This window comes from Maylandia zebra, linkage group LG6 (genome assembly GCF_041146795.1).
Source record: "Maylandia zebra isolate NMK-2024a linkage group LG6, Mzebra_GT3a, whole genome shotgun sequence".
In the NCBI taxonomy this organism is placed as follows: Eukaryota; Metazoa; Chordata; class Actinopteri; order Cichliformes; family Cichlidae; genus Maylandia; species Maylandia zebra.
The window spans coordinates 7,685,188-7,700,401 of record NC_135172.1 but is presented as its reverse complement, the minus strand read 5'-3'; the positions used below and the strand labels follow the sequence as shown (position 1 = coordinate 7,700,401).

The following is a 15,214-nucleotide window of genomic DNA, read 5'->3' as shown; positions in this document are numbered from 1 at the left end:
AGTCATTCTACACTCCAGATGCGTTAATTGTATTAAAAATTTTAATTGTGCTGACCTTGATGTCGGATTAATTTGCGTTAACGCGTTAATTTCGACAGCACTAATATATATATTTTCACATTTTGGTGGTTGTGTCTGTGTTATGGTATAATTTGTCATTGAAATCAGTTCATTTCTATTTATATAGCGCCAAATGACAACAGCAGCTGCCTCGGGGTGTCGTATATTCAACCATTAATTTTGAAGTCTTTCACATGTCTTCAGATTACATTATGTAGCAACTGCATTTGGCTTGTTCGTGTTAGTTCTATTTCCCATGAGTGTGTAGATTACTGTACATTATTGAATTTACTTCAATCTATAGGGAAAAATAAACTAGCTTTCTTTTTAGCTGTACTTTCTGCTCTTGCTAGCTAGCTGTGTAACAAGGAGATAAACAGAGACAAAAGCAAAAGTCTTGATTTATCTTTGTATTTATTTATTTATTTTTTCATAACAGCAAATGGCAAAGAGAAATGAAGTAACAAGCTGCCTATTGGAAAAAGGTTACTGCATGAATAACTGATTACCTGAAATGTAAAACTAATCCTTTATGTTACATATTATAGTTTTTTATTTTTTAAAAAGTATTTAATGCTGTCTCCTTATCCCTAATCACTTTCCAATGCCTTACGCCCAACACCATCAGGCAATAGTGACAGATCCATATTGCTTCCTACATGATTTTGTTGTGTTCCTTCACATATTTCTTTTCTCTGGAGTTATTTTGGTTGTAATTTCTAATCAAAACATTCTTTTTGCCATAGGAAGAAATGTTGAGATTCCAACATTTGGCTTTTTAAAAACCACAAAAAAAAACCATTTCATATTTTAAATTCTTAAAAGAAACCCTGAAAAACTACATTTTTCCACTGCCTCTATGAACTTTAGATGACACGCTTACGGAAAGCTTTGGTACTTTAGTGCAGCTTTACATTTTAGTCCAAAAGCTTTTTGTGCTTCTGTACCGCTCATAATTTAAATGCTCAAGGACAGAATTAGTGAGTCAATAAAGCTTTTGTATTTTTTGTAAGTTTAAAATCATACTTTTAAAAAAATGTCCTTCTTTACTCACCTACTTGTTCCTTTTCTCTTCTGCAGTCCTGGAATTTGCCCCTGTCTTTCATGTAAATGCATTTTTATGTGAATGTTTTTTAGGTATGAAGGAGAATTTGTGCAGGGGAAGTTTCAAGGTGTCGGCGTCTTCACTCGCTTTGATGGCATGAAGTTTGAGGGCGAATTTAAAAGTGGCTGTGTGGATGGCTATGGTAAGACCTTATATTCTGATACTCACTATTAGATTATTTAGAGATTTTGGATGAGATTGACATTGCTAGCATCTTAGTTTTTGCATACTCTATTACTACCTTTAAATATGATGTATCAGGTAATTTGGATTTCATTTGGAGGAATTCTTCAGTATTATGTGAGTTAAAAGGGAAGCCTGCTTTATTGCAATGCTGTCTATGAAAAAACATTTTGAAAAGCTTAAAAGTATCTAAATTTGGAAACCTCTGGCTTGTGTTGCTTGCTGGACTTTAATGTTTATGCTTTTTTTTGATTGTTTAAGTTATTAAATTAAGGTAGTAATTCAGATGTATGTTTTCAACTAACCCTCCAGTCTCAGTGGTTTATCTGTCTGTGGTTCCAACTACTTTAAGTGTTTTTAATTATATTAAACAGTGAAAGGTGCTAATTGTCTGGTCTGAAGCTACCGTGTGTCTGGGCACAGAGTCTCTGTAGGTAATCAACACATTTTTTATTTGAAGGCTGTTGTGTGGAGAGGGCGGATCAGTGTGTCAGTGTGACAAGTGGTGATTTGTTTGTGCTTGTAAAAAAAAGAGATGGAACATAAAGATTCCTCCAGTTTCCTGACAGTTGAAGACCAGAAATCAGAGCTGGTTCGAGCGGTGGTTTAAATGTAATTTTTTGTTGATTGTTATTATCCCGAGTTCCCAACTCTCAGCTGAGGTGATGATGTATTTCAAATGAAGAAATTAACTTAAAATTTAAAAGTTAATGTAAAATTAACTTGAAGTTATTGACATGGTTTCTTATAGCCACATTTAGGACCAGAATTTAGTTGTTGTGAGTCTGAGTAGCAGTTCTATACTGTGTTTGGTGTAAGTAGCACACCAAACATCAGTGTCACATATTTTCCTGTTCCTAACCAGCCTTGAACCAATTCAAAGAGCAAAGGTCATGTGACTGCTCAAACTCCTGGCTACACTGCTGAGTTCTAACAGCTTAACATGATACATCAGATACTTGGGTGGGGTGCTCTGCCACAATACAAAAGGTGTTCAGCTACCCTGAACACCCCCCACCCCCCCAACACTGGCAAAAAAAGGGGTTGAGAATAAAGTTGAGATATTTTGACTACATGATATACATTCAATGGATATGTTATTAGGTACACCTTGCCAATTGGAACCCTTTTTGCCTTCAGAACTCCTTTAATTCTTTGTGTCATCAACAACTGTGCCACATTCAAAGTCACTTTAATCACATTTCTTCCCCATTCTGTCGCTCGGTGTCTGATGCTCAGTGATAGGCTGATTAGATGTTTGCGTTAACGAGAAGCTGAACAGACGTAAGGTTGTATAACAGTTAAATGAACATGCTTACTAAGCAAATGTAAAGACTTTTGAATGAATGAACTACAATACAAATGATATACAAGTTTTCATTTTTTTGTTCAGAATTATTGTGTCGGTGTGATTGTTTTATTTTAGTCAGGCACAAGTAATGTAGGGAAGAACATTTAAAATATGAAGAAGGAGGGAAAGCGGACATTTCTTGTATAAATTCATTTGATGAAGGCTTTTAATACGTTTTCTTTGCTGCTTTAAATTTTGTTAGCAATTTTTTGGTATTGTATCCACTTTCGTTGTTTTTGTCATGTGATCTCCTAAACACTGAGGCAATATTTTAACATGTTGGGAACTAAACTGATTTAATCTCTTGCTTGTTGGATGAAGCCAGTAGTTGGTTAGCTTAGCTTAGCATAAACACTGCTCTCCTGGCCTCGTGCAAAGGTAGCAAAAAACAACTTTCTACCACATTATTTCAAGCCAAAGCTAACACTTTGTTTCTTGTTTGTTACATCTGTACAAAGCTCAAGAGTAAAGATGACAGTCTGTCATTTTAGGGGCTGTTATGTGACAGGCTACAAATAACCTGCTGGACTCCCCAGTAGTTGCCAGGCAACTTGTCCCAAAGATGCGAAAGCAGCCTTCAGAGTCAAAGTCTGTGCTGTGTACATGGACCATCCACCCTTTGAACCCCCTCCTTCTGACTTCTGTGAAGCATAAGAACATGACACACTGCCAGTGAACATTAATCCAGGCAGCAATTACATTTCCTGCTAAAGCAGACAGTTATTTTCAGAGACAGAAAATTCAAAACAGTCCATAAAGGCAGCCAGATCTGACACTTCTGGCCATGTGTCACTTGTTTGATGAAGTGAGTTGTGTCTCGAGTATGGCTGTTAGTCAGTTTCCTCCGTACCTGTTTGCTTTGATAAAATGCATGATGAGAATTTTGTGTGGTGCAGGAGTGCTGGCGTTTGTGGACGGAGGCCCCGGAGGAGGCACCCACGAGGGTCTGTTTGAGACCAGCCAGCTGATGAAGAGAGAGAACAGCCAGGGAGCTGTGCAGCGGGCGCAGGCGGCAGCTGCCAAGGCCCGAGCTCTGGCCATGTGACGTGGACTACATCACCCACAGTGCCCCAGTACCAGAATCATCCTCCCAACACTACCCCCTTGGTTTGAGGTGTTTAATTTTTCCTTTAATTTTATTACTCTTTGGCTCCTTCTCATCCACTTTTTGTTGGACTGGTAAGTTAGTTTTTAGGATTTTATTCTTATACGTCTGTTCTATCTCTCATTCATGTAACATGCAGTATGCGCAGAGAAGAAATGAATGGCTCCCTTAAGTTTTGTCAACACAGCCACTGAATCAGGATCTGCTGAGCCAAACGCAGATTTAATGTTCAGTTCACACACTGGTGCTAAATCTGTTTCAGGGTCAGGTAATCTGACAAAACACAGAAGTGCATGTGGACGTTTTCCAGTAAACACTGATTTGGTGAGTTTTATGTCAAAAGAATATCTGACATGTGAGTTTAAAGTGACCTAAATTTATTTTAAAAAAGAAGACAATATTTATGTTTCAAAGTGAAAGTGCACAAAAAAATAGTGAGACTTTATATTTCTGAATAAATTAACTATTAACAAATGGTAGATAAACAAAAGTAAAACAAATTATTCTGATTTGATTTAATGTTTATTTTTACTGGTGAATTCTCAAGCCTAACAAATATAAAAGTCATAACTGGTTTAAAACCAAAGATTACATTTTTAATTTTTAATCACAGTTTTATTCAAATTTATTGATGTAAAACTTGTGTTAGAGCTGTTTTGTCTTCAAATATTCAGCAGAGCGCTACAGACCATGGCTATAACAAAGGACGTAAATGTGGTAAAAAGTAACTTTATTGCATTACACAGCAGACAACCAACAAACAGGGGACAGGCACATTTTCATTACTAACATAAAAAATACAAACGTATTTGATTTAATAAGAGATTATTCATTTAGGAACAAAAGCAACAGTAGATTCAGTACTCAATTCTAGTCACTTGAATTAGTGTTTCAGCAGCACTGACATGCTTTCACATGGAAATGAAGTCATTCATATACGTTTAGAACAAAATGTCTAAAAACTTTATTTTATAGGTCTCAGATTTTAATGAGCGATTTCAAAGAATTCTGCCATGTGATTCTAATTAGAGTCAAAATACAGACCATGAATAAGTGGAACGCTGTTATTTACTTCATTGCTTGAGACAGTGTAGCAGAAGTCAGCTGACACTGCAAATATATAAACAAAGCTTACAGTTTCAGGTACTGTTTGTATAAATGAAATTTACAATTACAAAGAGAAATGAGTTACTGCTTGAGAACTGTCCACATAGGTCAGCTCTAAGGAAACTTACACAACAATGGATTGCCTGTTTTTAGTCAAATTAAATATAAGGGAAAACTATTCAAAAAGGTGTCAACAGGCTTCATTCTTACTTACCACTAAATCTGAAATAAATCAATGAAAGGAATGTTTATTTTCATATCAGCACTTGTTTTGAACATCAGCTCACCAGATCAGTACTTTCTGGGTTTCCTACCTTCCCTTTAAAATGCGTGTTTTTTTTCTGACCTCTTATTGGTGCTCTAAGGAGAATACAGATTGTTCAGTTTGAGTCAGAGAGATGTCATGAGGGCCTTGGTTAGAGACGATGTGAGCAGCGTTTGGTGGTCCTTTTCACTCAGTGCCGTTACAGCTCAGTCTGATTACAGAACAGCAGGAACATCTTCCTCAGTGCCAAACACACAGTGCCAAGCGGCTGCAGCTGATCCCGAATCAGTGGCTTATTATCAGAGAGGAAGCTGGGAGGGGGGAGGATGGGGATTAATAGTGAGGAGAATGGGAGTGCCAGCATTGTCACAGGCTGCAATAATGAGTACAATTTCTGTTTTGGAGGTGCAATTTGATAATAGCATGCAATTTATGTTTGAAAGCAAGATTTTCCTTCCACCGGCAGTTGAGGAGCTTCCTGCTCTGTCAGGAAAGAAAGGCTTTGTAGGTGAAAGGGAGGGCCATCTGATGAAGGAGAGGCTCAAATGACTTGAAGGGTTTCGTGGGAGAACTATGTGCACCTTTTTCTGCGTGAAATTTGAGCCATTTTCTAAGAAACAGCATTAAGATTATGCCTCTTTTTTTAAATGTCAAAATGTAACCTCAATTTATGTCAAAATCCATGAACCAAAAACATTGTGTATTTTTGCAGTGCAAATCTTCACATAGGCCAAGGTTTTCCAGCAAGGTAAAACATATTGTAATGTGCTCTATGCACTTTTCTTTTTTACTCTTCACAACCCTTAATTATGTCACTTTGGAGTCTCATCTGATGTTTACAGTTTGTGTATCCTACCCCCCCCAAACAAACGAAAAAAGTAAGTAGCACATACTTTATGTGTATCATACCTGCTGGGAATCAGTGGCCATCTATGTAATGAGACTGGTGGTGTAGATGTGCTATATATATATGTGTGTGTGAATGTAGTCGTACTGTTGTGGGTGGGGGTTGGGGTATTCAACGTGTAATGGAGTTAAGTGTCAGTTACGTGAATGTTCCAGTGTGCAATTAATTTGGGATGTGGTTTGGGGGCCGATGTCTTCCCTGCTGACCAGTTTGACAGCGACATCTAAAAGAGCTGAAGTGATGGAGGCATCTTACACCTTTTAATTGGCTTTGGGATCCAAACAGAAACTGTCAAACATATGCGGTTATTAGGGGATGACGTGGGCTGGGTTTCCACTGGAATAATCTTTAGTCTTATTCACTGTATTATTTCAGACAAAAATGTTGTGACTATGTTCATAAAGAATCTTTTAACTTTGTCCTGTATTGTATTTAACTGAATGATCCCATGTTCCTTCACAGTCTTAGAAAACAAAGAGGATAATGAAACCCTTTAAAATGCACCTTAAAACCTCAACTTTAAAAGTTGCCATGTGATATTAACACAGATGACTGTCTCTCAGCATTAGCAAAGTTACGCTTTCTAATGTGGGTATGACTGAAATCATTGGTTCACTGTGATGAGTATTAATTATTAATGAGGGTGCCATCTAAATCCACCCTAAAACAGAATTCACATATTTCAGAAAAAGTCAAACGATCTCTAAGAATGTAGCTTTGAGACAGTTTATGGACTTAAAGAGAGAATTAGGTTACATGCTATCTGCCATAGCTTTTAGAGCTGGTTGGAACATTATAATAATAATGGATACTTTATTGATCCCCATGGGGAAATTACTTGTTTTTCTCTGCATTTGACCCACTGCTTCCACTCAGTGAAGCAGTGGGCAGCCCACTAAGCAGGCGCCCGGGGAGCAGTGTGTAGGGACGGTACCTTGCTCAGGGGTACCTCAGGGTAGCCGTTAAGTGGATTCGAACCGCCGACCTTCCGATCATGGGGCGACCACTTTACCTACTGAGCTATCCCTGCCCCTAAAAGGAGAATGTGAGGTCTTGAATTAAAATTGATAGTCACAGGAACATTGAACTGTTTTCTTTGGGGTTTTTTTTATTTGTTTGATTTAAAAACAAAGCATTTCAACTCTTAATTCTCACTAGATTATCTAAGATCACTAAAATAAATAATAATACGCTAAGAAATAGTTTTACGTTTTGGTGCCATGTCCACATCTGTGCCAAGTATGATGCTAAAGCCAGATTAAGCTAAGTAGCTTAATTGACTTAACATTGTTCAATCTTCTCCTAGGCAGTGGGCAGTGAGTGATTCTTAAGTTCTCATATAATTCTTTATGATTACCCTATAAATTTTATTTAACTGAAAGTGTGATATTTTATAGACAAAGCTATTCTGCTCTTTCATGTTATTCCCCAACTTTGTGCAAAGATACGCTAACACTAGGAAATTAGTCTTACTAATCAAATTTGACTCTTCTTCAGTTTAAAATAGTGATTGAAATAATTCAAACCCTAAAAATAAATATTTTGTGCACACATTCTGTACACAGGAGAGAGGCTAGAAATATGACTTTCTGCACATTTCGGCATCATTTCAAACAAGGTTCTCCTTTTTTTTCTTGCATGTTAGGCTTTTCCGCATTGATTAATCTTAAAATTATTAGGTAGAAACTGAAAACTGACTGCATTTAAAAAACACTGTAACAGGTTAAATGAACAAGAGTCACCTTGAACTGCAGCTGATATATAAGTTGCTTCCAGCTGTTTAAGAAGTCTTTCCTTTAGGCTTGTTTGCAAACACAGCAGCATCAAAGAGCAGCAGGATCCATATCAAAATGTCCAAAGTCACATTTATTCATTTTCTTCAGTTATTTTTGTCAGCAGTGTAAACAGCACATTGTGTCTGATTAGTCCTTACTAGAGACTATTGTGTCTTTAATGGTTAATTCTTTTCCTTCCCCAGCTTCAGCAGCACTTTCTCTTATTAAACCCCAAATTATGATCAATTAAATAAAATAATTACTGAATATTAAAATTAATAGCCTATGATTAACCTTTAATTATAATCTATTAGTAGTTACGTCACATACATCAATCCACCATGAGTCTCACTTCAAGTGGTAGCTATAAATTGGGAGTGCTGTGGTTTATTATATTCTTAAAAGGATCATTCATCAAAATGTAAACATAAAGACAAAGAACAGTTAATTTTTTATGCAAAAGGATGGAATGAAATAAAGTGAATACCGTTTTAGGTGGGATTTCTAACAGTCTGAGGACTCGATGCCTTTTAAATGGGTTATTTTAACAGTGAAATGCCATTTTTGAGGACAGTTTTCTTTCTTTCTTTTTTACTGAGGCTCTCTGACTGTTTCATTTACACCAGGAATCCATTGTTGTTGTTATTCTTGGTGTCTTGAGCTGCATGTACATTTTAATATTTTCTCTCTCTTTCAAGAGGCATTGCCTGAGTCTGTATAGAGAGAAACGGACACTTAATTCACACACATGTGTGAGGAATGGAGACATAATCAGTGTCTATAATTTCATTAGTTCCACAGTATTTACTTCTCACACTCTTTCACACAAACACGCACACACTTGTGCTTAGACTGTCCTTATGTACGGCACAAACAAAAACAAGCCCATTACCATATTCACCACTGTAATGAGAAAATAGGGCGAGAGCAATCCAGGGCTCTTTAACAGTTGTTCAACAAGTGAGAGAATCAACACTGCTTATGAAAAATGAGACACAGTTACTTAATCGAGTGCCTGAACAAAAACCTTCTTCTACTGTGCTTTGAGTACCGGCTGACTGTTTTACTTACTCTTATTACTTTGTCTTAAATCTTTTTGTCTTTTTGTGTGTTTTTGTGTTTGTGCTTAATAAAGGGAAAACATGAGTGTGGGGTTGAAGGGCAGCAGTTTACCAGTTTATCACACTGGTGAGATGATTGCCTGATGAGTAACAACCAACTCACTGCCTTCACTCACAGTATGCCTTCATATTTGTTTTGGGTATTTTAAATACCTGAGAGATGGAAACTGAAACATTACACAAGGTTTTTCCAAATATCTGGATTTTAGAGATTTTTTGGACTTTTTTTTTAAAGTTTTCAGCAACAAAGGGAAAAAATGGCTCAGGTCTTACATTATCTTGCTGTCGAGATTTTATCCTGAAATACGCCATGAAAATATACAACAATAGCTTTTGTTGGAGTAAAACTGGTGTCTTTAAGGGGCTCTCTGGCAACTTTGTTTGAAATAAGCAGAACTTGCTTTACGTTATAAAAAAGCCTATCAAGCTGCATAATGGGAAATTTAGGATTCGGCACTGGGGCATGATCCAGACTAGGGATGCATGGCTGTTCTGCAGAGAAATATTTCATGCATGGTTTTCAGTCGTCTATCTGATCTCCGATGGAACAGATATGCTTCTGTTTTAATCAGTTCAGCTTTCTGCTTAGAAGGCAGTTTGTGTTTCATTTGTATTGCACATTTGGTGGCCAGAAAGGTGTGTTTGTACTTTGAGTGTATTTTCTTCCATTTCACGCACATAAATAAAATCATTGTGAATGAGGTGAAGCCAGCACCTCCATACTGTGTAGAAACAGAGAATCCTAGAGCAGCTATTGTGCTGCTTATGTTATGCCTCCTGTGTTGACATAGTTTAAAGTTAGGATATGTCAGCCTCTGCTGACTGAATTTCACCCATTTAAGTGGAATATGAAATTGCTGCAGTACCCCTTTAGAGGGAATAATTGTTGAGCCATTAAAAAGACTGAACGTCTCTCAGTTCTGTGTGCTGACAGCCTGATGAGAGCACTTCTGCTAATTCAGCCAAAGGAAAGCTCCACAGATTAGAGGCAGATTAGAGTTTTTTCAGGACTGTTTGGTCAAAGAAGCCAATCAACACAAAGTAAATGACATTTACTGTTTAAGGTAAAAAAAAAAAAGTTATTTGTCAACTGAAAATAGTTGCACTAAAATATGATTACCAGCCTTGTTAAAAAGAACCCTGACTAGTTCAGCTTGTGGCTGCTGTTTCTAAAGCACGCTGTCAAAACACATAGTTTGCTTTTATTGATTTAAAAACTGAGTCGGTCCAAATTTCTAACAAACCAGAGGTTTAAAAATTGTCACAGTGTGCTGCTTTTGTTTGCAATTTCCAGTTAAAAAAAAAACCAGCTTTCCTGTTGGAGAGGAGGAAGGTGGTAGGAAAAAGACACTCTGCAAAAGACCTGCAATTAGGTTATAGGAACCCATCTCTTTTTGCACTTGAAGCAAAAAGTGTTCAGAAATATTACTGGTTATTAAAGGATGACTGAAGGCGCCAGTAAACCTTGCACATTGGTCTCTGACCAATATGACTAATTGAAGTATTTTCTGGAAGTAAAACTGAAAGTCAGACTAATCTGCAGTGTTTAATCTATACATGTTTTCATAGTCAGGGTTCCTTTCCTTTCTAAGCAAAAATACAATCTCTAAGGTGACCTAGCATGTTGTTCCCCATGTATCCCCGTCAACTATTATGCTGTTTAAAGTTTCACTTTATTAAGTCTGTGCACAAAATTCTTGTGAGCCAAAAGCTCAGGCTAATAATCCAGAGTCCAATCACAATGCAGAGGTTAAAATTGGTCCCCTTTTAGGTCCATTCAATGGTTTTTCTAATTGTAAACACTCCCCGTGATCTTTATCAGGAGATACAAGTCTGCATAATGCATTTATTTTTCTTGTATCATAACTGAATTTAGTTTTCCTATTACAGAGCGTTTTTTGTTGTGAAACTACGTTTTCAAAACAGATCAAAGGTCAACTTGTGGCTTCTCAGAGGCTTTAATCATGTCTCTTTTCAGGTGCCATACTGTACACATTTACACATGCTACACATGAGCAGCATTTCAGTCTTTTATGAAAACTGAAGGAGAAAAATTTAACGTTTTAGGCATTTAATCATTTGTCCAAGTTCAGTCATGAGCTCAAATATTAATTTTGATGAAAAATAAACAAAAGCTATTGTTGACTAAAAATAAACTTGCAGACAAATTTAACAACTGATAACCAAAACTTATCTCTGTAAATAAAAACTCAGTAACTGGGCTTTTTTTTCTTTTTCAGAAGTTTCACAGATGCATGTTTTATGTCGTCTCACGTGGGGCCACGTCCCCGTTTTAGCACCTTTAAACACTGCAAAAACATTTGGAAACTGAGACTCGCTGATGTCACGAAGCCATAAAGTCACATTGTGTTGTTGTTTCTGATGAATTTGTTGTTAAGATGATGATGTCATGGAAACAAAAGATGAATAGTGTTTGGTATTTTAGATGGAAGTGAATCCACAGACAAAACAATAAAGAAAATGCATGAAACCGAACCAGATTGTGAGCCTTTTGTGTTTGTGGTGCGAGGGCCCCCGGGAGACATGAAACACTGGAACGGCACAACGAAAGGTGCACACAACCACAAGTCAACACGCATACACATGCGGAGACATATGGAAGGATTCTGAACTCTGATCACACATCTCAGCAGGTTTAACGATTATTCGTGGAGCTCGGCTGTCAGAAGCCCACCTCCACCACCCCTCCCCCTGCTTCATCCTCCCCTCCCCCCACCCACTCTCTGCTCTGCTGTCACTAAAATAGCTTTAAGGTGTGTTTAGGTTGGACTTTAACCCCTCCGCCTGTTTCGTCTCCTTGGCAACCGTCCAGAGTTCCCTTAATTTGTATCATCTCAATCCCAAGTGCTGCAGCAGTTTTGCCTATTTGCCCCTAATCATGGAGCCTGTTTCCATGGCAAAGTATTTAAATATGCTCTGCAGATCATATTCATGTAACACACCACCAGTGGAAGATGTACATGCGTGTTTGTGTGCATTTCTTTTGTTCCTAAAAGTGACCCCCCCCCCCCCCCCCCCCCAACCTCGTGGATCACATCTGACGTGGTTTTTAAATTTCATTTTCCAAACATCATCGCTTCTCTTCTTCCATTCTATCCCTCTAATTCCACAGGGAGGGATCTCCTGTTTTCTATTTCATGCTTTCCTTAAAGAGAGGGGGCTTTGTCTCTTATCTTATCAGTGAAGCTTCACGGCTCCCAAAAGCTTTGGCCATGTTTAGAGAGGAAGTGCACGCAGCATACTGATAAGAGAGGCCTGTCACTGCACGTATAGCTGTGAGAAATTTAAAAAAAAATGGTGTATGAAGAAAGAGGGGGGCACAGATACACAAAGCGTGGATTTTGCCTGTTTTAATTGCTCTACAATGGCACTTTTGGGAGTTTGTGTATGTGTGTTTGAGTCAATGCATGGATGCCTGAGTGCGCTGGGGGAGTTATATAATAGGTATATTCATCTGCTAAATAAAAATTTCAGCAGCCATCACTCTTCCGCTATAAGCTGCAGCTCAAGGATGAGACGATATAGGCAGAAAGGTTAGACATAAACATCACCCCGATACTGGCTGCTTCTTATTCAAATCAGCTGATTCTAAGACCTGCCAGCCAGGAGAGAAAACACGAGTCTGAGAGGAACCGAATTCACACAGACATTTGTCCATTTTTGGAATTAAATGATGAAACCTGAAGATACTAAATGTATTGTTGGGGGAAGGCTTACATTAGAGCTTTACCAGGAGAGAGTCCAGTGTGATCTTGTCATTGCAAAAGCAACCGCAGGGTATTCAAATGAAATAGATAGGGCAGGAAACTCTTAAATACACTGAGGGTATATATTTATCAGGGGGGCCTCTGGGGCTGTTTCCCATTTGTCATCACGTTCACGAACAGCATTTGATGTCAAAATAAAACTTCCTTGCGAAAAACACAAAACCCCGTAATCATTCAACTCGACTATGTTTAATCCCAAAAAACAAAAAAAAAGTTGAATAATATTCAAAATATCACTTTATTCTCTGGATACTTTGCTTTACCACACATGGTAAATTAAGTCACTGACTGCGAGAATGTTGGTTCCAGGAGCTTTTATTAAAAGTCACCGCATCAACCTGCATGCCCATGCTTTTCAAATACACTTAGAGTCTGTGAGAATCAGTTTGAGTCTATTAACGTTCATAGTGTTGCTATAGCCTGTATATAAACGATGGACCAAGCCACCGGAAAACCCACTGTGAAGCCTCGGGCTTATCATCTTTGCTATTACTGTCCTGTTGTGAGTGGTAATGCTGTATGCTCACAGGCTAATAGAATAGAATAGAATAGAATAGAATTCAACTTTATTGTCATTGCACATGCACAGGTACAGGGCAACGAAATGCAGTTTGCATCCATCCAGAAGTGCTTTAGTGATATAGATATATTACAATATATATTAGCAATAATATAGATATGTGAGTATATTACAGAAATGGGTCTATTATGGTATGTTATAATGTACACGGTATGAAGTATGTTGTGAATATTCTATAACTATAAGTATGTACAGGCTGTAGTGAGTACAAGCTATGTACAGGATATGAACAGGATATAAATATGAAAAACTATACAGAATATGAAATAAATAACTTTACAGAATCTGGGATATACAGCTATACAGAAATGGGAACTATGCAAGTTGTAAACAGTTGTAGGATTAAAAATTATCGAATGTACAGAATGATTATTTACACAGAGCTATACAGTAGTGCAGTTAAGATAAGTGAGGGTGTAGATAGTTTCTACAGAGGCTATATAAAGTGCTAGTGGTTGTGAGTGGTGGTTCAGTCCATGTTATTATTGTGTTTGAGGGTACAGTTGTCCATTGTGGGTGTGTGTATGTTCAGTCCATGAGTTTAACGTGGGTCAGATGTCAGGAGGCAGAGTTCAGGAGTCTGACAGCTGTGGGGAAGAAGCTGTTCCGGTACCTGGTGGTCTTAGTCCGGAGGCTCCTGTGGCGCCTCCCAGAGGGCAGGAGGGTGAAGAGTCCATGTGATGGGTGACTGGGGTCTTTGATGATTTTCCCAGCTTGTCAGCTTGTCAGCCGCATGGTAGCATCTCCTGGTTTAGCCTCCTTTTTCACCTTAACAGCAACCATAACCTACAAAACCAGCGTCGTGTTTTACTCAGTAAGATTTCAAACTAGGGACACAGATCATGAACTCTTCAGAAAAGGGTTGTGAGGTCACAGATCAGGTGAACCAACAAGTCATTTTTATCAAACTATACAATTAGATGCAAGAGTCACCCTCTACTGCAGGGGTCTCAAACTCACGGCCCGCGGGCCATTTGCGGCCCATGTCACCTCTACTTGCGGCCCGCATATTGATGTGAAGAAATATTTTTTTAATTATTATTATATGAAAAATGATTTAATACGACGGCAGAGTGTTACAGGCATGGCCCTTTAAGACTGTAGCCTCATGGGCGGTGTAGTCCTTGCTGCAGGGAGAACATGTGGGACCAACCCTCCCGCTGTGTGTGTGTGAGCGTGAGGGAGGGAGAAAAAGGAGAAAAGTACGAGGTGCTACTGAGTAGAAATTAAAAAGAAATTAAGATTCGACTGTACACTGTGTTCGTGTTTTCCTCCGAAACAAAGATCTGCTGGAGCAGCCTTTCAATGCCTCTTTCTGTCTGTCGCTAGCAAAGTTGACCCAGACAGTAAAGCTAGTTCCCGGCTACGAGCCCGACACGGAACCCAAAGTATTAGCCAGAGGTCTCCTTACCACGGTTCGGAGCCGCGGACCTGCCCGAGGTAACAAGAGAATGCAAACATGTTGAGGGATTGGCTGTGTTAGTTCAGTGAGAGATTTATTTGGAAAGAAAATAGTTTTCACTTACAGTCAAAAGCTAAAGTGTACGCTTATGCCTGCATTTTTATTTTGTTAAATACAAACAAAATTGTAGCAAAAGTGCTGCCACGTGTCTGGCCAGAAAGAGCTGTTTATTTGGTAGTTGAATGAAACTACTGTACTATACTGTTTTTTTCTGCTCATCAAATACATTTCATTGTAATGTTGACAAATGAAACTGAAACTGAAAGGCTTCAGATAGCTGAGAGTGAGAAAAAAATTCCGTTCATGTTTGCAATTTTGTCTTGTTACACAATATTTGGAATTAAATAAAACAAACAAAACACTACATTTTAGGAAATATTAGTGGGTGTTTTCGTGTTTGTTTTT

At 38.1% G+C, this 15,214-nt stretch overlaps 1 protein-coding gene across 3 annotated transcripts in view; it reads left to right on the top strand.

Annotated features, from left to right (window-relative positions):
* LOC101480080 (MORN repeat-containing protein 4) overlaps window positions 1-15,214 on the top strand; it is a 33,624-nt gene that overhangs the window by 17,142 nt on the left and 1,268 nt on the right. For 2 of the 3 annotated variants that reach the window (XM_004571792.3, XM_004571791.3), the window contains exons 4-5: window positions 1,198-1,307; window positions 3,596-11,469. In XM_004571792.3, coding sequence (XP_004571849.1) covers window positions 1,198-1,307; window positions 3,596-3,744 — 259 coding nt within the window. In that variant the 3' untranslated portion in view covers window positions 3,745-11,469. Of the gene's footprint in view, window positions 1-1,197; window positions 1,308-3,595; window positions 11,470-15,214 lie in introns of those variants that run through there. The other variant, XR_013098828.1, reaches the window with a different exon arrangement.